Source organism: Gobio gobio, assembly GCF_949357685.1.
Source record: "Gobio gobio genome assembly, chromosome: 19".
Lineage (NCBI taxonomy): Eukaryota > Metazoa > Chordata > Actinopteri > Cypriniformes > Gobionidae > Gobio > Gobio gobio.
In genome coordinates, this window is record NC_137112.1 from 12,665,553 (window position 1) to 12,685,656 (window position 20,104).

Consider the following 20,104-nt stretch of genomic DNA (forward strand, 5'->3'; position numbering starts at 1 on the left):
CCTTTAAATTTTTATTTTTAACAGATATTTTTTAGTTTTATAGCCTGTTTGTATTTGTATTTCAGCTGATGTTAAACTGGTGTGTTTTTACACTTGAGTCATATAAAATTAAAACAAAAACATAAATCCAAAAGCCTCCAAAAACAAGGGAACTTCTGTTGGCTGATTGGACAACCTCAGTTTTTTTTTGTACATTTATTTTGTGCTTGTCCAGGTTTCGCTTGAGCCATGAACATGTTACATTTTTCTGTATTTTATATAATACATAATATTACTATTTTTCGTGTCCTGTCTGTGTAGTAGCCCTAGGCTACAACATAACAATAGGCCTAGTTATTATCAGACTTATTCGAAACGGGGATTTAAGTTGTTACAATGTTGCATGTCCTTCTCTTTCACAAGGTGACATTAAGCACACCAAAATGCGTTTATGCGCGCGCGCGCGCAGAGAGAGAGAGAGAGAGAGAGAGAGAGAGAGAGAGAGAGAGAGAGAGAGAGAGAGAGAGAGAGAGAGAGAGAGAGGTTGACCGCTCACAAAGCTCACGGTTTTCGGTAAGTACAAGACTAAAAGAAAGATTTTTTCCTTTTATTTGTTCTCTAATGGATCAGTAGCTAGTTTATTGTCGACAATGCGCAGTAAATTTAATAACCATAGGTAGGCTACCTACCGTAATTTCGACTGTCAACAACCGCCGTCTACAGTCCAAATAATACAGTTAAAATGTATGAAGACAAACATTAAGATCCATCAAAGTTAAATGAAATGTTTAAAAGTAGTATATTCCTTTTTATAGCTCTGTACTATACGAAACGAAAATGAAACTAAAAACTGTCGCTTTAGTCTTCACGTAGGGGAGAGCGAGGCACAACCTAACGCTTTTTGACTTTCTCAGTTTGTGTAAATCCACTTGGGGTTCAGATTATTAAATTTTTTCCACATTAATTTCACACATTTATAGTACAATTATGTGGTTTTGTTTAATTATTTTCTTGATATACTTCGAAAGAATGGAAGTGAAATGTGACAACATGCCCCATAGGTGGGGCACATTGTAACATTACCATATGACAGCTTAAAATGTTATCTGATATAATTGAAAAATATATATAAGACAAACAAAAATATTTTGTAAATAAAATAAAATTATCAACTTTTTCATATAAAATAATGGCATTTTTTTCATAATTAAAAATAAACAATTTTCACATTTCTGGGTTTCTCAGAGCTGAAGTCGTCATAGGGTTAACTTTTATAGCGGTGAATGAAAGAATACATTAAATATATATTTTTTGTGCCCCCATTTGCTCAAATAGCAAAAGAAAAACTCCACAATAGTGATTTCACAACTTTCAAAAAGAGGGAAAAAATAGAGTGAGTTTGATAATGGAAGTGAAAAGAGAGAAAGATGTTAATTTTTACGTTTTTTTGTAATTTGATGCAAAAGTAATATAATACAAAGTATTAGTGTTATAAATGTACATACATTTAAAAATACAAAAAAAATACAAAAAATGTTGCAGGATTTACGCTGCTGCTGCACATCGGACACTGAATGATATTTAATTAATATGTCAAATGTTGGTAAAGTCATTAAACCTACACCCCTGAACATTTTATGCTTAAAGCTTTATCTGATTGAATTATGTTTTCATTTTCATTTTTAGCTGCTGCCACATTCTTTTTTTTGCCTTTTGGATACCATGAAAATTAAACTTAATTAAAATAATTAAGAATTAAACTTACATATTAACCCGAAGTATGCAAACGTATTTTTGTTGGGTGCTGTTGCCATGGTGAATCGAAATTTCGTAGCTCCATTGATCGTGGCTTTTCATAGTTGGAGTGCATGTGCTTAACTCAGAGTCAGTCTACTCAGATTTGATTGAACTACCTCAATTCAGCTGTTCTGAAACCCAAAACTCAAAGTTTCCCATCTCAGAGTAAGTCAACTCAGAGTTCAGGTTTAAACTCAGAGTTGGTTGAACCTCCTTACTGAAACGGGCCCCTGGTACGTTGTCGTTGTCTTTCATGTTCCTGGTGTTCTGTTCCAAGTTGGTCTTTTGTTATTTCATGTTTGATTATTTCCATAGCTGTCAACATTGAAAATAAGGGAGATTTCCCAGAATCCATCCACAAAATAAGGGATTTTTTTTACACGATTCTCACCCACAAACTTTAAAAAAAAAAGAGCACTAATCATTAACAGTCTAAAGAGTTTATAACTACACAATATATTTAGATTTTGGCCGTCAGCGTCCTGATCCATCATCGCACATCACACTCATCTACTCTACTCTCCTTGAAGTTCACTTCCCGCTACTTTTTCCCTCTTCCTCCCGCCTGCCGCTGCAACTGTTTTCTTCTTCGATAGTAGCCTAAGCCAGTGTTTCCCAACCTTTTTTCAGTCATGGCACCCTTTGAAAATGTGCTCCATTTTGTGGCACCCCCTCTCATATGTTACGCTAGGGGTGTAACGGTACAGATTGCTCACAGTTCGGTTTGTATCAAGGTCTTAGGTTCACGGTTTCGGTACAGTTCAGTATTTGCTACGTTCAGGGAAAAAAGGGCTACTGTCAAATAAAAAAAATAATAATAATAAGAACAAATAATTTAAATACAAGCAGCAGCACAAATAAATACTATTGAGCAAAGATGCTAATAAAATAAACTATGCTTTTCAGGTACGTCTAACATTAGTTTTCAGGTACAGAAACTGATCAAATGTAAAATAATTGCATGTTTGTCTGCTAGAATACTCATCAAGCTGGACATGTTGACATACTTTTTGTGTGAGTTTGTCCGTTCAAGAGCAAGACTTGAAAGAGAACTCAATATTTGCGCGCTGTGAGACGTGTGCACGCTTTCGGATGAGTGCACAGAGACACATTTTCTCACAGCGCGCGCTACTTCTCATTCGCGTCTTCTGGCACTACACCCGGGCGATGACGGCGAAAATGACTGGTCATATTCGAACATACGGCATGCAATGAACAAAGTTTACAAAGAGAGAATTATTTGAAAAATTGAAGAAAAATATATATATTTTAAGGACTTTTACACGGCACCCCGGTTGGGAAACACTGGCCTAAGGTACTGTCTGTGTACTGCCACCTGCTTGACTGGAGGTCTAGCAACCCAAGTGCAAGTCACTTCACAGACACAGATAGTTGCGTGTTCTGAGCAGGTTCTGAGTTAACACAATCAGAGCGTAAAAATACGGGATATTTTATGGGAAAATACTAAAACGGGACAGTGGGAAAAGAGCTAAAATACGTGAGAAACCCGGAAAGAACGGGAGGGTTGACAGCTATGTTATTTCCCCCTCGTGGGTTTGTTTCGTTTTTGTATTATGTTTAATAAATAATCCATTCCCTGCACTTGAGTCCTCAACCAGTTTCTCTTTGTTTAAACGTGACATAACATGCCTCACCTGAGCAACTGGGATTTAACTCCAGCTCGTGTCTTCTGCTGTTAGATCAGCATTAAAGATCTCAACTGTTAAATAACAGATATAACATTTAAAACAATATCAGATTTGTCTGAAAAAAAAAAAAAACTGAGATGAAAAATGAACTTGAGTAGGATTTAATTTTGCTATGATTAAATAAATGTTCAGTGAAATCTTCCAAAGATTTTTTTAATTTTGGTGCAATTTTTCCTCTAAATAATGTTGATATGGCAACTAGTAAATACACTAAGTTTGGTCCTCCTGGCATGTGTGGAAAGTTTTAAACCATGTGTGTTACAACTAACCCCACGTTAGGTTGTGCCCTGCCCTCCCCTATATAACATGTTACATAAAATCATAGCCTATTTACAAATCAATCATTTGCCAACAGTGAACTTCAATTTAACAGTCATTTGTGCTAATTTTAAACTGTTAGGTTTTTTTTTTTTTTTTTTTTACATGAAATGGCTTTTATGTTCTCTGAAAAACGTTCTTGGAAATAAGACATTGTTGCATAAAGAAAACAATAAATGTTCTTATTGGACTGGAGAGGAAACTTTACGTTTTGAAACTCACAGTATGTCTTTTATTGTGCAATAACATCTGATGTCAAAATATCAGGAACATTTTTTGTCTCATGACTCCTTTAAGAAATCTGACAATCTGGGGCCTCATTTATAAAACTTTACATAGATTTAATTCTAAAAGTGTGCGTACACACAAAAGCTAGATTTTGAATAAAAGTTTCAGATTTATAAAACCATGCGTACACCAGAACCTGTGCAAAATTCCCTTTATATTGCCAGTCAGTGGAAGATTGTGTGTACGTGCATCTCCACCCCGTCTCCTCCCTGAAATAACCATATATGTAGCTTACAATGCCTAGTTTTACTATGCATATCCTCATCTGCATATCATTTACATATGCATATTCATCCACGTGATACCATGTTTAAAGGGTAACTCAGCCCCATTTCAGAGCCTAACTCCACCCACTGGCAATATTTGAAAAATGCTGGAAAAGTGGGCAGAGCCCAGCGGAGACAGAGGGGACGAACCGAGAGTGGGGCTGAGTGGTGGGACCTGAGACCGGCAGTGACGGATTGATTGACAGCTGTCTGACTCGCAAAGATGGAGAATGACTGGAGTGATGCCAGTAGCTTTGCAACAGATCGGTCATTTAAAGTAGAGGACTTTTCTACCCCACCTTCACCTGAAGTGGAGGAGGGTGAATTGTCTGTGGACACAGGGTCAGGGCCTTATCAATTCAAGCCGCTGGCTCAAACTGCGTTAACTCCCGATGTCGACGATGCGATCTACCAGATATACCAGAATGAACTGTGTTGTTCGTTACCCTGGTAACCACATTAACTAAAAAAAGTTGGTTTAGGGTTGAGTTACCTTTTAATGGTACAAGACATGAGGAAAATGAGATACGGATGTGCTGTCACATTCCATTGCTAAAAATCATTCAGTAGCCTATCCTTACTTTGTTTTTGAATAAATAAATCAAAATAGTTTAAAATTAATTTCAGAGAGTTTTTCTCAATATTTTCCACTGGTCAAAATAGTATTTTTAATTGCTTTATATTTTGAATGGAAACAGATAGGCCTTTTTGCGCATTATTAGATTAGATTAGATTAGATTTAACTTTATTGTCATTACACAAGTACAAGTACAAGGCAACGAAATGCAGTTTAGGTCTAACCAGAAGTGCAATAGCAGCAAGTGCAGGATATACAACGTTTGCATAAGTGCAGGACATGGATATGTACTGAGTATATATAAATATATCTATAAATATACAGATGGTTATTACTATAAACAGAATTTACAGGTGGATATGTAATATAATATACAGATGGCCATTACTATAAACAGAATTTAACAGATAGAGGTATACAATGATATGTTAGGCTAAAATGAGGAATATGGCAGTGGATTAAGGTAGTGCAATAAATTATGGACAGAAGCTATCCGAAAAAAAAAGTGGAAAGTGCAGTGGAAAGTGATTGCATATTACAGTTAGAAGTACAGTGCAAAATGCAAATGTAAACAGTAGGTACTGTAAATAACAGTCGGCAGTGCAAATGAGCATAATCCAGTTAAGGTATGGTAGTGCAAAATGAATAAGTAAACAGTTGTGACTGTAATAAACAGTCGGTAGTGCAAATAACAAAGTGAAGGCGGATGTGAGGTAGGAGAGTTATCAGTATATGAGGGGAGTGGATCAGCGGGGGTTTCAGTAAAGAGACAGCTCTGGGGAAAAAACTGTTCTTTAGTCTGCTGGTCCTGGTCCGGTGGATCCTGAAACGCCTGCCGGAGGGCAGGAGAGAAAACAGTCTGTGGGCTGGGTGAGAGGAGTCCTTGAGGATGCTGCGAGCTCGATGCAGGCAGCGTTTCCTCTGGATGTGCTCTATGGCAGGTAGTGGAGTCCCTGTGATGCGCTGGGCAGTTTTCACCACCCACTGCAGTGCCTTGCGCTCCGCAACAGAACAGCTCCCATACCATACTGCCACACAGTTGGTCAGGATGCTTTCTATTGCGCAGCGATAGAAGTTCACCAGGATAGCCGAGAAGACACTGATTCTTCCTCAGTGTCCTCAGGAAGAAGAGGCGCTGGTGAGCCTTCTTGACCAGGCTGGAGGAGTTGATCGTCCACGACATGTCCGCCGAGATGTGGATCCCCAGGAACTTGAAACTGGAGACACGTTCAACAGCCATTCCATTGATGTGGATGGTGTCGTGTGTGCCTCTTGACTCCTTCCTGAAGTCCACGATGAGCTCCTTCGTTTTGGTGGTGTTGAGGAGCAGGTTATTTTCAGTGCACCATGTGGCCAGGTGCTGAATCTCCTCCCTATAGGCAGTCTCATCGTTGTTGCTGATGAGACCAATCGCCGTTGTGTCGTCCGCAAACTTGACGATAGAATTAGATCCATACACAGGCTTGCAGTCGGCGGTGAAGAGGGAGTAGAGAAACGGGCTTAGCACACAGCCCTGTGGTACACCAGTGTTAAGAGTGATGGATGTGGAGCAGGTGAATCCTGAACGAACATTCTGGGGTCTGTCAGTTAGGAATTCCAAAATCCAGTTACACATTGAAGTGTTGATGCCCAGGTCTCCAAGTTTGGCTATTAACTTGGTTGGGATGACAGTGTTGAATGCTGAGCTGAAGTCAAGAAACAGCATGCGTGCGTAAATGTTTTTATTGTCCAGGTGAGTGAGCACAGAGTGCAGTGCCATGGAAACGGCATCCTCTGTGCTCCTATTGCTGCGGTAGGCAAACTGGTGTGAGTCCAATGTGGATGATAGAGAGTCTTTTAGGTGTTCCAGGACCAGCCGCTCAAAGCACTTCATGACGATGGGTGTGAGTGCTACAGGGTGGTAGTCATTAGGGCACCTCGGGTTAGAGTGTTTTGGCACTGGCACAATGTAAGTGCGTTTAAAGCATGAAGGTACAGCTGCTTGGGCAAGAGACAGGTTGAAAATGTCTGTAAAAACCCCAGCGAGCTGCTCCGCACATGCCCTGAGAACACGACCAGGGATGTTGTCTGGTCCAGCAGCCTTGTGCGCGCTGATCCGGCTCAGTGCCTTGCAGACATCTGTGGTGGAGAGTGTGATAGGTGGGTCAGCTGAGGGTTTGAGCTTGGTGGCAGTTTCTCTGTTGTCTCTTTCAAAGCGAGCATAAAAGTAATTTAGCTCGTTCAGGAAGTTGACATCAGTGGCTGCGGGGGTGGAGTGGGGGGGTTTGTAGTCACTGATGGCCTGAATGCCCTGCCATATGCGTCGAGGGTCAGAGTTGGAAAAGTGACCCTCTATCTTTAGCTTGTAGCAGTGCTTGGCCTGTTTGATGCCCCTCTTCAGGTTTGCCCTGGACGTACTGTAGGCTTGTGCATCTCCTGATCTGAAGGCAGTATTGCGTGACTTCAGCAGGAGTCGCACTTCCCTGTTCATCCATGGCTTCTGATTTGGGTATGTGGTGATCTGTTTCTGGGTTGTAACACTGTCAATGGTGGTATTGATATGATCCAATACAGAGGAGGTGTAGCAGTCAATGTCTGTGTGAGCGCCACTGGTGGCTTGAGAAGCAAACACACTCCAGTCTGTGTGTAGAAACCTTTTCTGGAGTGTGGAATCAACCCCCGCAGGCCACACCTTGATGGTCTTCACTGATGGCTTCACACGGTTGATGAGGGGTGCATATTTGGGGATGAGGAACAAAGAAAGGTGATCTGACTGGCCCATGTGGGGGAGGGGTGTCGCAACGTAAGCGCCAGCCATGTTTGTGTAAACATGGTCTAAGGTTTTATTTCCTCTGGTGTGGCAGGAAACATGCTGGTGAAACTTGGGTAGCACTGACTTTAAGTTTGAATGATTAAAGTCACCTGCAACAATAAAAGCAGCTTCCGGGTGATCAGTCTGTTGTTTACTGATGGCTGCATGAAGTTCTTTCATAGCAAGCTTGGCATCAGCATCCGGGGGAATATAGGCTGCAGTTATAATGGTGGAAGTGAACTCCCTACATTTAACCATGAGAAACTCGAGGTTAGCTGAACAATGACTCCCAACAATAGCAGAGTTTGTGCACCAGGCTTTGTTAATGTAAATGCACAATCCACCACCTCTGGTCTTACCGGAGCCATCTAATGTTCTATCCGCCCGGAGCGTGTGGCATCCCGCTTGCTCAATAGCGGTGTCCGGTATTCCGCCGTTTAGCCAGGTTTCAAAAGTTTCTTGCTGTGTGTGATGCTGAGTCGAATCTCCTCCATTTTGTTCACTAGCGACCGTACATTGGTAAGGAAAATACTAGGTAAAGAGAGCAGATGTAGGGTTAGCCTTAGCTTTAGCCTTAGCTTAGCTCTCAGTCCCCCGCGTATCCCCCGCCTTTGTTTACGATCTCGGCGCCGCCTGCGAGCACTTCCGCCCGGCCGGGTAGAGTGCATAGCCTCGGGTGTCCTAGCGATCTCAGGAAGGAGTCGAAGATTGTCCATAAAACTGTCGGAAATTCGCAAACCAATATCCAAAATCTCACCACGGGTGTACGATGTTAAGGCACAACTATTCTGAACGAACAGACCCGAGATGAGCAAGAAAAATACTGCAAAATTGCAGAATCTGGAGAGACCCAGAGCCTCGCGAACTACTTGCGCCGCCATCTTGTTTTTTTTTTACATTTTATATTATTGATAATTATTAGCGTGAAAATATTTTCTCAGCCATTATCATACTCCAAGCTGTAGTTAAAACATTAAAACACAGCATGCCACAGAAAAAGTGTTCAAAAGCATCCCACATATGCCTATTTATTAGAATATAAAAATGTTGTAACTTCTGGATAATGATTTCATGTAATTTAAGTGCTTAACTCCATTAATTATATGTGTATATTAGATGTAAAACAGATTTTATATAATTCTTTTATTTCTTTAAACTGTTATTGAGAGCATGCACTGGATTTATGATTAGGACTCATAATGAGGATTTAAAGTGATTTTCCTTTATCTTCTGTCAGCCCCTCAGCTCACCATCGGTGTCGCCAAACTGCTCTGTCTCCAAAATGTTTGTACACATGGGTCAGAGTTTGCGTACATGTGCACAAATTTTCTGTCAAATCTGTTTTTATAAATCACAACTTATGCGTTGGAAGTGGCATGTGCCTCTTCCAGGGCATGTTTTGTGCATACAAAACGGTCATAAAAGAGGCCCCTGGTTTGTTTTACTTTATTTATTTAGAGCCAAAATTTGCTTTCAGCTGCTGATTGGAGGTTCTCTCACAGCCATGTCACAGGAACAGGAGCCAATGGATATTGACGAATATGTAAGTAACTTTAGAACTCATTTATGAATCCCATATATTTTTCTGAGGTGCATGTAGTGTCAGGAATTCTGAGAGCGAGGACCAGATGCAGAATAAGCGAGAGGTGTTATTTGACAACAAAGTAAATCACAACTTATGTGTCAGAAGTGGCGTACGCCTCTTTCAGAGCCTGTTTTGTGCGTACGCAATGGTTATAAATGAGGCCCCAGGTGAACACAATTAGTGAAACAAGGCCTGCATCTCAGGGTGCTTTTCAATACTTAAATTGGGTGCGTCTCAATCAGCTCCCTAGTTCAGTAGCTAGGGCACTGATCAAGGAGTCAGCCATTTTAAGGGCTGTCTCAATTGCAGAATCCTTCCAGTGCACTGAAACATTTGCTCTCTAGAAAGTCCCACAATGCACCAAAAAACCCAGGGTGCATCGATGCTCACTATGTTCCCTTAACGGAAGTTCTGAAGCATGAAACTTAAATCACGTGAGCCAACTCACTACACTTAATGGCCAATAATGACACGCGATATGTTTCAAAATAGAAAGCATAGTTGTATTATATTTCAGGATAAACATACATCGTTAGACAGATCATGAACACAGTCTAGCTAGCATTTATAATTTATTTACATCTGTAATGTTGCACGTATATGTAACAAGCAAAGTATTTATTATAATGTACTTTAAATAACATGACAAGTAATGTCAGAAAGATTTGAGCTCTGCTGTTGTTCATATACCAGTAGTGATGTTGTACAATCAGGGTGTTGTTTCATTGCCGGAACCCATTGATGCTTCCTCGCTCCTCCGTCCTCCAGCCTGTGACCCTGAAACCAATCAGAGTTAGCCATCTTGAAGGATATCTCAATTCTCTAATTGCACCGAGAGGAGGTGAGGAGTGAGGAAGCTTACAGAGTAGTTATGAGCGAGGATGCACAGGTGTATATGCAGAAGTCTTTCTTGTTGAGAAGCCTGATGCACGTATAAATTCTCCTCTCCCTTCACAATAATTTTAATTTATGCTTTACATTTGCAGTTTAAAAAGACCATACACCGATCAGGCATAACATTATGACGTGAAGTGAATAACACTAATTATCTCTTCATCACAGCAGCTGTTAGTGGGTGGGATATATTAGGCAGCAAGTGAACATTTTGTCCTCAAAGTTGATGTGTTAGAAGCAGGAAAAATGGGCAAGCGTAAGGATTTGAGGGAGTTTGACCAGGGGCAAATTGTGATGGCTAGACGACTGGGTCAGATCATCTCCAAAACTGCAGCTCTTGTGGGGTGTTCCCGGTCTGCAGTGGTCAGTATCTATCAAAATTGGTCCAAGGAAGGAACATTGGTGAACCGGCGACCGGGTCATGGGTGGCCAAAACTCATTGATGCACGTGGGAAGCGATGCACGTGGGAAGCGATGCACCTGGTCCGTGTGGTTCGATCAAACAGACGAGCTACTGTAGCTCAAATTGCTTAAGAAGTTAATGCTGGTTCTGAAAGAATACACAGTGCATCACAGTTTGATGCGTACAGGGCTGCATAGCCGCATCCAAGTGAGGGTGCCCATGCTGACCCCTGTCCACCACCGAAAGCTCCAATAGGGGGCATGTGAGCATCAGAACTGGACCACAGAGTCTGGTCTGATGAATAATGTTCTCTTTCATAGGTTCACTCGACGCTGCGTCACTTTATGACGTAATGGGAACGCCCTCTGGGTGTGCTGATTGTCTGAAGCCCTTATAGAATCACGCCAATTGATTGGCTGATGGCGCGCGCCATCTGCTCGTCAGATTTCTCTGCCTTCACGAAGCGGCCATTTCATGCCCTTCGGATAGTGGAACATTGTTCTCCTTGTGGTGAAGTGCTATGGATTTCCGACGTTGTCCACCGCCGTGCACTCGCTTCATCGTGATTGACGACCCCCACAGTAAGTGCGTTAAATGTTTGGGGTTTGCTCACGCGCACGAGGTGGTTCAGGGTTTTTCTAACTGCAAGTACTGTGATAATCTCCTTCTCAAAACCCTACGCTCAAGGCTCGCGGTTTTTAAGAGGGAGTCTTCCGTTTTCCCCCGTCGCACTCTCGAGGCCGCACAGGCCTCTCTTGGATCCGCGACCTGGGGTTCGGATGTAGAGCTCGAGGATGTGGAGTGCGAGCAGACGGGCCTCGCCTTTTCTCTCCCTCTCTCCCCCGAGCACGTGCGCGGGACTCCGCCCGTGGAATACTCGCACGACTATCTTTGTCCCAGCCCGGAGGCAAGCGATGCGGTTTCCTTCGGACTGGATGATGTCGTTTTCACTGCAGCGTCCGACTCTAAGGATTTCGGGCCTGCTACTAATGACGACGCTCTCCCGCCTAGTGGCCAGGAAGCACGGCCATCAGCGGCCTATGCGGAGCTCGTGAATGTACTTTCGCGCTCTACAGAAAAGCTCGCCATCGAGTGGCCGGATGAACCCCGCGAAGCTCAATATTCTCGGTTGGACGAGAGATTCCTCAGTGGCCCTAATTCTAGGCCATCGCGGAGGAAGCTGCCATTCTTCAGCGATCTGCACAGCGAGATATCCAGATCCTGGAACCAGCCGTTCTCAGCCTGCCTAACTAATGAGGCAGCCGCTGACTTCTCCAACCTCGTGGGTTTTGTGGAGCAGGGCTATTCTGCCATTCCCGCGGTTGAGGACACGCTGGCCACTCACCTCGCTCCATCTTCAGGTCCCTCGTGGAAGTCCCGCCCCCTTCTTCCCACTAAACCTGGAGAATGGCCATCGTATGAAGAACCATGCCTGCCTGACCAGCCGCCGTGTAGGACTTACCGATAAGAGAGGAAGTGGTCCTACACGGCGGCTGGTCAGGCAGGCATGGTTCTTCATACGATGGCCATTCTCCAGGCCTATCAGGCGGATGTACTGAAGGATATGGATGAGGGCGCCGGTTTGACACCGGAAGCAGTGAAGGAGCTGCGCAAAGCCACGGATTTGGCGTTACGGGCTACTAAGCACACAGCTCGCGCTATAGGACGATCTATGGGCGGGCCACAGGGACACAGCGCCACCTGTGGCTTAACCTTACTGAGATCCGCGACAAGGAAAAGGTTTTCCTGTTGGATGCTCCGGTTTCTCAGTCTGGTTTGTTTGGGGAGGCGGTCAACACTGTGGTTGAGAAGTTCAGAGCTGCAAAATCCCAGTCTGCCGCTTTTAAACAATTAATGCCGAGGAGAGCTAGGGACTCTCCTAACCCCTCCCCCTCTCAGTCCAGAGAACGCCCCTCCTACAGAAGGGAGTTTACCTACAAGAGGAGCGACCAGAGTCATCCCCCACCCACCACGGTCTGCTCGTGGTCGTCCGTTTCCTTGCCAACGTCCTCACAGACGCATCGACCCAAAGCTGGCCACACCCCCCTCTGAGGTTCAGCTCGACACCCTATTACAGGTATGTCCACCGCACCGCACCTCAACACACCACTCCCTCTATCAAGTTTCTCCCACGAGTGGAAGCTTTTGCCAGGGATATCATCCTGGGTCCTCCGCACGATTCAGTCAGGTTACATGCTTCAGTTCTGTCGCAACCCCCTCGCTTCGACAGGGTCGCTCAAATGGTAGTGAACAGCGCCTCAGAGGCTTCTGTGGTACAACAAGAGCTTACCTCTCTCCTCCTAAAGGGGGAGATAGAGGAGGTTCCGGTAACAGAGGAGAAATGTGGCTTCTTCAGCCGCTATTTCCTGGTTCCGAAGAAGGACGGCGGCTTGCTTCCCATTCTGGACCTTCGCCGCTTGAACTTCGCCCTCTACAAAGGGAAGTTCAAGAAGCTAACGCTCAAGGCTATCTTGTCTCAGATACGTGCGGAGGACTGGTTTGTTACAATAGACCTGAGAGATGCTTACTTCCATATCCAGGTTGTCAGACGACACAGGACGTTTCTCAGGTTCGCCTTCAAGGGGAGGGCTTATCAATACAAAGTCCTTCCCTTCGGCCTCGCCCTGGCGCCAAGGACGTTCACGAAGTGTATGGATGCTGCTCTGGCCCCGCTGAGGCTCCAGGGCATCCGTATTCTCAATTACCTGGACGATTGGCTCATTCTGGCCCACTCCAGGGAGTTGGCGACTCACCACAGAGATGTCGTTCTTCGACACGTTCAATCTCTTGGTTTGAGAGTGAACACCGACAAGAGCGTTCTTACTCCGGCTCAGCAGACCACCTTCTTGGGTGTTCATCTGGATTCCGTTCCGATGCAGGTCCACTTGGCTCCTGCTCGGGTTTCCAGCATTATAACATGCTTGGCCCGCTTCAGGCTAGGCCATCATGTTTCTGTGGGTGCGTGTCGCAGGCTCCTGGGTCTCATGGCCGCAGCCTCCCCGGTGCTTCCCTTGGGGCTGCTCCATATGAGGCCCTTCCTTTGGTGGATGGAACGCTCAGGGGCTCGGTCAACAGGATCGGCCCTTCACCTGTTGAAGATGTCGAGCGGCTGCTTCCGTGCCCTATCAATGTGGCGGGACCCTCTCTTTCTTCGGGAGGGGGTCAGGATGGGGGCTGTTTTCCGTCGCAAAATGGTCACAACGGCACCTCTCTAACCGGCTGGGGTGCGGTATTCGAGGGCAGACTGGCATGCGGGGTCTGGGAGGGGGAAGTTCTCTCCTGCCACATAAATTGCCTAGAGTTGAGAGCTGTGTCCCTGCCCCTTCAGCAATTTCTCCCCTCACTCAGGGGACATCATGTCATTGTCAGGACAGACAACATGGCGGTGGTGTCTCATATGAATCACCAAGGGGGATCACGGACATGCACCCTGGACAGGCATGCGCGCCGCCTCCTCCTGTGGTCTCAGGACAAGCTTCTGTCCCTGAGAGCAGTCCATGTACCCGGAGTCTTGAACCTCGCAGCGGATTACCTGTCGAGGCAGAAGCTCAGGTCGGGGGAATGGATGCTGAACCCTCAAACTGTGTCACAGATTTGGGAGATGTTCGGGAAAGCGGAAGTGGACCTCTTTGCCTTGAAGGAGTCGTCTCAGTGCCGGCTCTGGTTTTCTCTGAGCTCTCCGGCCCCATTGGGGATAGATGCGTTCGCGCATCCATGGCCCAATCTGAAATTCTATGCGTTCCCGCCCATCAAACTGATTCCGGCGGCTCTGTGCAGAGTAAGAGAGAGTGGGGTCAGCCTCCTGCTGGTGGCCCCACGCTTGCCCTCCCAGACTTGGTTCTCGGAGATGGTTTTCCTCCTGGACTCCCCCCCCCATGGGAGATACCGATCAGAGAGGACCTTTTGTCTCAGGAGGATTTGGCATCCTCACCCGGAGATTTGGAAGTTGTGGGTATGGCCCATCAAGGGCCAGCAGCACTAAACACTGGTCTTCCTGCCGACGTTCAGGAGACCATTGCGAGTGCGAGAGCCCCCTCCACTAGGAGGCTCTGTTCCTCCAAGTGGAGGGTTTTTGAGTCTTGGTGCTCGTCCCATGCGGTAAATCCAGCTAACTGCCCGGTCGGTCCAGTTCTGGAGTTCCTGCAGGAGAAGTTTGCTGCTGGAGCAGCGGCTACCACCCTTCGGGTTTATGTCGCCGCTATCGCTGCCTGTAGGGAATCGGATGAAGTCCCTCTAGGCAAACATAGACTGGTTTCATCTTTCATGCGAGGGGTTAGGCGCCTGAGACCAGCATGCTCCCCTGGTATTCCCTCTTGGGACCTCTCTGTGGTCCTTGAAGGGCTAACATTGGCTCCATTTGAGCCCTTGGAGTCAGCTCCTGAGCGAATTCTGACTCTCAAGGTTACTCTCTTGTTAGCACTGTCCTCTTTGAAACAAGTGGGTGATCTACAGGCCCTCTCTGTTAACGGGACCTGTATGGATTTTGCTCCAGGCCTAGTCAAGGTTACCTTAAGACCTCGGCCAGGTTATGTGCCCAAAGTTTTGTCCATGTCGTTCCGCTCTCAGGTGATCACTCTTCACTCTTTTCACCCCCCTCCTTTTGACTCGGAGGAAGACAAGAAACTTCATTTGCTCTGCCCTGTTCGAGCATTGAAGTGCTATGTGGACCGTTCTGACGGTTGGAGGAAATCTAACCAGCTCTTGGAGTGCTTCGGTACTGGCCGCCGCGGGCTTGCCGCTTCGAAGCAAAGGATTGCCCATTGGGTGACAGAGGCTATTTCCCTGGCTTATGTGGTGCGTGGTTTACCTTCACCTCTTAACATTAGGGCGCATTCTACCAGAGGTGTGGCTTCCTCTCAAGCGCTTTTTAGAGGGGCTCTTTTGGAAGACATTTGTGTAGTGGCAGGTTGGTCCTCCCCGCACACTTTTGTGAGATTCTATAGCTTGGATCTCGACATGTTTCCGGGTTTGCATGTCCTGTCTGCTTAACCTAGCCATGCAGGTTATCTGGTGTTCTTTGAGCCAGATACGGCAGCGCTTTAGCTTGGCGTGTTTGGTATATTGTTCCCATTACGTCATAAAGTGACGCAGCGCTGAGTGAACCTATGAAAGAGAACGTCTCAGGTTACTTGCGTAACCTATGTTCTCTGAGTAGGGAACGAGACGCTGCGTACGCTGCCAAGCTCCTCGCGCTGCTGACAGGCCTTCCTTTTTGGCTGAGAAATCTGAGGAGCAGATGGCGCCATCAGCCAATCAATTGGCGTGATTCTATAAGGGCTTCAGACAATCGGGCGTTCCCATTACGTCATAAAGTGACGCAGCGTCTCGTTCCCTACTCAGAGAACATAGGTTACACAAGTAACCAGAGACGTTTTCTTTTACATCACGTGGATGGTCGGGTGCGGGTGCGTCGCTTACCTGGGGAACACATGGCAACAGGATGCAATATTGGAATAAGGCAAGCTGGCGAAGGCAGTGTAATGCTTTGGGCAATGTTCTGCTGGGAAACCTTGGGTCATGCCATCCACGTGGATGTTACTTTGACATGTACCACCTACCTAAGCATTGTTGCAGACCATGTACACCCATGTGTATATTGCACATATTTCAACAGGGCATCTTGCTTTATTATTATTATTTATTAATTTCTTAAATAACCAAACTTCAACAACATAGAGGCAGATCCCTTGAGCGCAGCTGATGACGCTGTAAAGTGACGCTTGAGTGATCAAGAATATTCCAATATACAAATAAACTTTCCTTCGATTCCTTTCCTTACAGCCTTCCCTCGCATCCTACGGGGTGGAGCTGAGACGCAAGGAAAGAAAGCAAGGAAAGGAAACAAGGATGCACAAATAAGAAATGAGAAACATCCTTAATGTGCATACTATCCATCCTAAATAGTATGTGACATTAGTTATATTAAACACTGTACGGCGGATTGGGTAGATAGTATGCACATTGGGATGCAGGGAAGGACTTGACAAGGACTAAACAAGGGGACGTGGTAACGGGAAACAAGAGGCGGGGCATGGCAAACACAAACAAAGACAAAGCAATGTGCTGACGCATAACACAAACATAGAGACATGAAACAAAGACAGCACAGACAAGGCTGCCAGGGCAGAACCCTTACACGTAGATGAAGCGTCCTGTGTTGTTGTTATACTCCCTTGTATAAAGGATGTGTGGTCGATGGGATAGAAGTTTTTGGCTGTTGTAGTTTGGTGTTAGAAGTAATTTATCAATTCATAGAATTGATCCTGTAAGGCCCGCTAAAAATCATTCCAATGGAGGCTAACGATCGTGGGTGAAGGCCGCTGCGTGTTCAGTCTTTTCAGCTGGGCAAAGGGATTTAATTCCAATTCATATTTTATCTGTTAGAATGCCAATTGGTTATTTGGTCATTTATATTTAATAGTTAATCACACATTTAATTATTCTGTTTAACACTTTATTGAAATTATATCCGTTCATAATCTACTAGAGATAATTCCAGAGAAAATCAGAATAAATCAAAAAGTAACAATTTATTAACAGTCAGGTAAATGTATAACACCAATTACATAATCAATTCAAAGATAATCCATACATAACATCCAATACTCTGAAATAAAGAATAAAATATGGATACCTGACTTCTTAAAATTACATAATGCTGAGCATCTGTAGGCAGTGGTGTAGTCTACGTGATACGCAGGTATACGCCGTATACCCACTAGGAAAGGCCAAGGATTTCCGTATACCCACTTAAAAAAGCGTGAGGATACGTAACAACATCGTTTTGTGACAGAACTTTCATTCATAAATTCACCCCGTCTGTGTTGCGAACTTAAGACTGTGGTTGCGATTGCGAATCTCTAACGTTTTTGGACCATTGGGGCTTCTGTGGCCTGTGACCTGGATCTGACGTGACGTCACCTACCAAGGAAAAGCACAGGTGCTTGGCGGTCTTTTTTGGCGAAAGTTTGTAAAAAGATATGAAACGAAAGCAGACTCAAACTACACTCTTTTGAGTGTTTTCGGACGCCTGCCCCTAAAGCTACAGCAGCTTTGGGTGACACTTCAGCTGCAGCAGATGACAACGTTACAGAAACTCCGGCTGATGATGAGGCTGATGCTATCGTGACATTACCTGGTAAGTAAAGCTAGCAGTACATGTTATCATAAACGTAACTGTAACAGCAGGGGATTGTTGGTATATTGGATTTTATCCAGAACTTGCTAACTTCACTATTGGACCGTGGACCGTGGATCAATTAATGCGGCAGAAGAGGGGAGATTGTGTGTGTGTGTGTTTGTGGTAAACAGAATACAATTTTCATATCTCCTTATTTCAGATGATGAGAGAAATGAGAGCTCCTGGCCAGCCGTGTGGACTGAAACTCAGGCTAGGGAATTTAAAAACAGGCATCCTTGGTTAGAGTGGAGGGACAGAAAGTTAGGTAGATATCAGCACACATGCAAATCTGATATAAACAATTAACCCATGTGTGGCCAAATTTTTCTGAATGGTTTCATGCATATAAGTCATGTTAATAGTGTCCTATGTGAGCGTGTTCTGCATTTATTTTCCCCAAGTTTTAGTTTTTTTTCTTGAAAATCGTATTTGAATGTGCGGCAACTATAGTTGCCGGTCAATGTCAAATTTGACTAGGAGGAGAAAATTTGGCATCTAACTCAAAATAACTGCTTTCAACAGATCAGTCTTTACACAAACAATCACAAACAAATGTATGATGTATAAAAGTCGAAGAACATTCGATGCAAACTCAAAAAAGCTGCATCTATCTTATAATCTGTTGAATATGAAAATACAACCAACAACAAATACATTTGTCTTAAAGTGGTGGAACATAGTGAAAAAAATACATCTATATAACAAAAATAAATAAATAGTCCCATAGTATTCAATGGCTGACTGTAGTAGGTGATTTCATATAATGTATATGTAAACTCATTACTTGTCTGAATTTCCACATTATAATGGAATCATAAGATACTAGTTAAAGAATTAGGGTCATTGACCGATTAGAATGAAACGCAACCATTCCAAACTGGATGAAGGGTCCTCAATATTTTGGCCCTTACAACAAGACATATCATAAAATATGATATTTTTCCCTATCGAATTAAGGTCTACTGTACAGTAGAGATGTCAGTTAAAAGAGTAATGTTTTAGGTGGGATATTATGAAAGCAAAAAGCACTAAACAAGACCAAAAATCTTGATTTATTAACCTGTTAACACAGTATACCCCATTTCCCCATTATATGTACTTACAAGTAATTTGACCACCGGCAACTATAGTTGCCACTTGGACTTTTGACTAAGTATACAAAAAACTATAGATCTCTTGTAAGAATTGTTTTGTTTGGATGATTCTAGAGACCTTCACGATTATGTAGATAATCTTTTTTTCTCCTCTTGAAATCCTTTATTTGGCTGTTTTCTTGCGTGTCATTGAGATCTAAAACATGGATACTATCTAGAAAAATACTTACAAAAGGAAAATGACAACTATACACTGCCGGTGGGCTTAAATGAGTTAAAAATCATTAAGTCAATGACTGCAAATGAGAGTTACTTCATGGTCACCTTAAATGTCCATTAATTTAAAATAGCCATGTGACGGTATCAAATTTTCATAGTGCAACAATTGCTTAAGCTTTTATATGGCATGATGAAACTTCAGGTCCCTCCTGGGACTATGCTTGCTTAATCACCCATATCCTGACATGACTATTTTAGCCATACACACTGTACGGACATCTCGACCGCCTTTTCATCAGTAACCCACATCTGCCGAGATGTAATGTGACTATATCAGCTTGTAAGCTTGAAGCACAAACATGAGCCCAGCCCTAAAATGAAACAGAGACTTTTTAATGTTTTGTACATCTATAACCTCACACATTCAAGTATAACTTTATTGGTGTTGGTCAACACTTATGTTGCCATTGCATGTAATTAAATGACTTAGAATACAGTGGTGCTGTGCATTTTAAATGGTTAATAGGGAAAATGTATTCTTAAAATGCATTCTAAAAATCAAAATAATTATTCACGATATTTTGAAGTGCCCACGATAACAATATAGTGCATGTTCATTATCGTGATATATTGTATAACAGATACTGGCACATGTCTAATTTAAAACATTTACACCCATAAATTACTATATGGTGATATTAGGTATAGTAATTACCTATTGAAAAGAGTGGAAAATTGTTCTCCTTTCACCTGCTTTTCATGCATTTGTTAGCCATGGTGTGAAGATTGTAAACAGTTAATTGAATACTTTTGAGTAAATGTTGGCCCTGTTCAGCATATGTTATTGTTAATATAGATACAAAACTTCTATGATGATGCTAATTAGTCATGGTTTTGTTTACTTGCAGGTTGTGCTGTTTGCAGCGCAACAAAATCAACAGGCATCCTCACAGAAAAAAGAGTGTCCATATCTGAGGAGTGGGTGCATTTTAAGATCCAGTCCT

General features: G+C 43.8%; 1 protein-coding gene across 1 annotated transcript in view; it reads left to right on the forward strand.

Annotated features, from left to right (window-relative positions):
- Positions 1-497: 497 nt before the first annotated feature.
- LOC307142860 (uncharacterized protein) overlaps positions 498-20,104 on the forward strand; it is a 40,354-nt gene continuing 20,747 nt past the window's right edge. The window contains exons 1-2 of the mRNA XM_079844012.1: positions 498-552; positions 9,184-9,268. Coding sequence (XP_079700138.1) covers positions 9,230-9,268 — 39 coding nt within the window. The 5' untranslated portion in view covers positions 498-552; positions 9,184-9,229. The remainder of the gene's footprint in view (positions 553-9,183; positions 9,269-20,104) is intronic.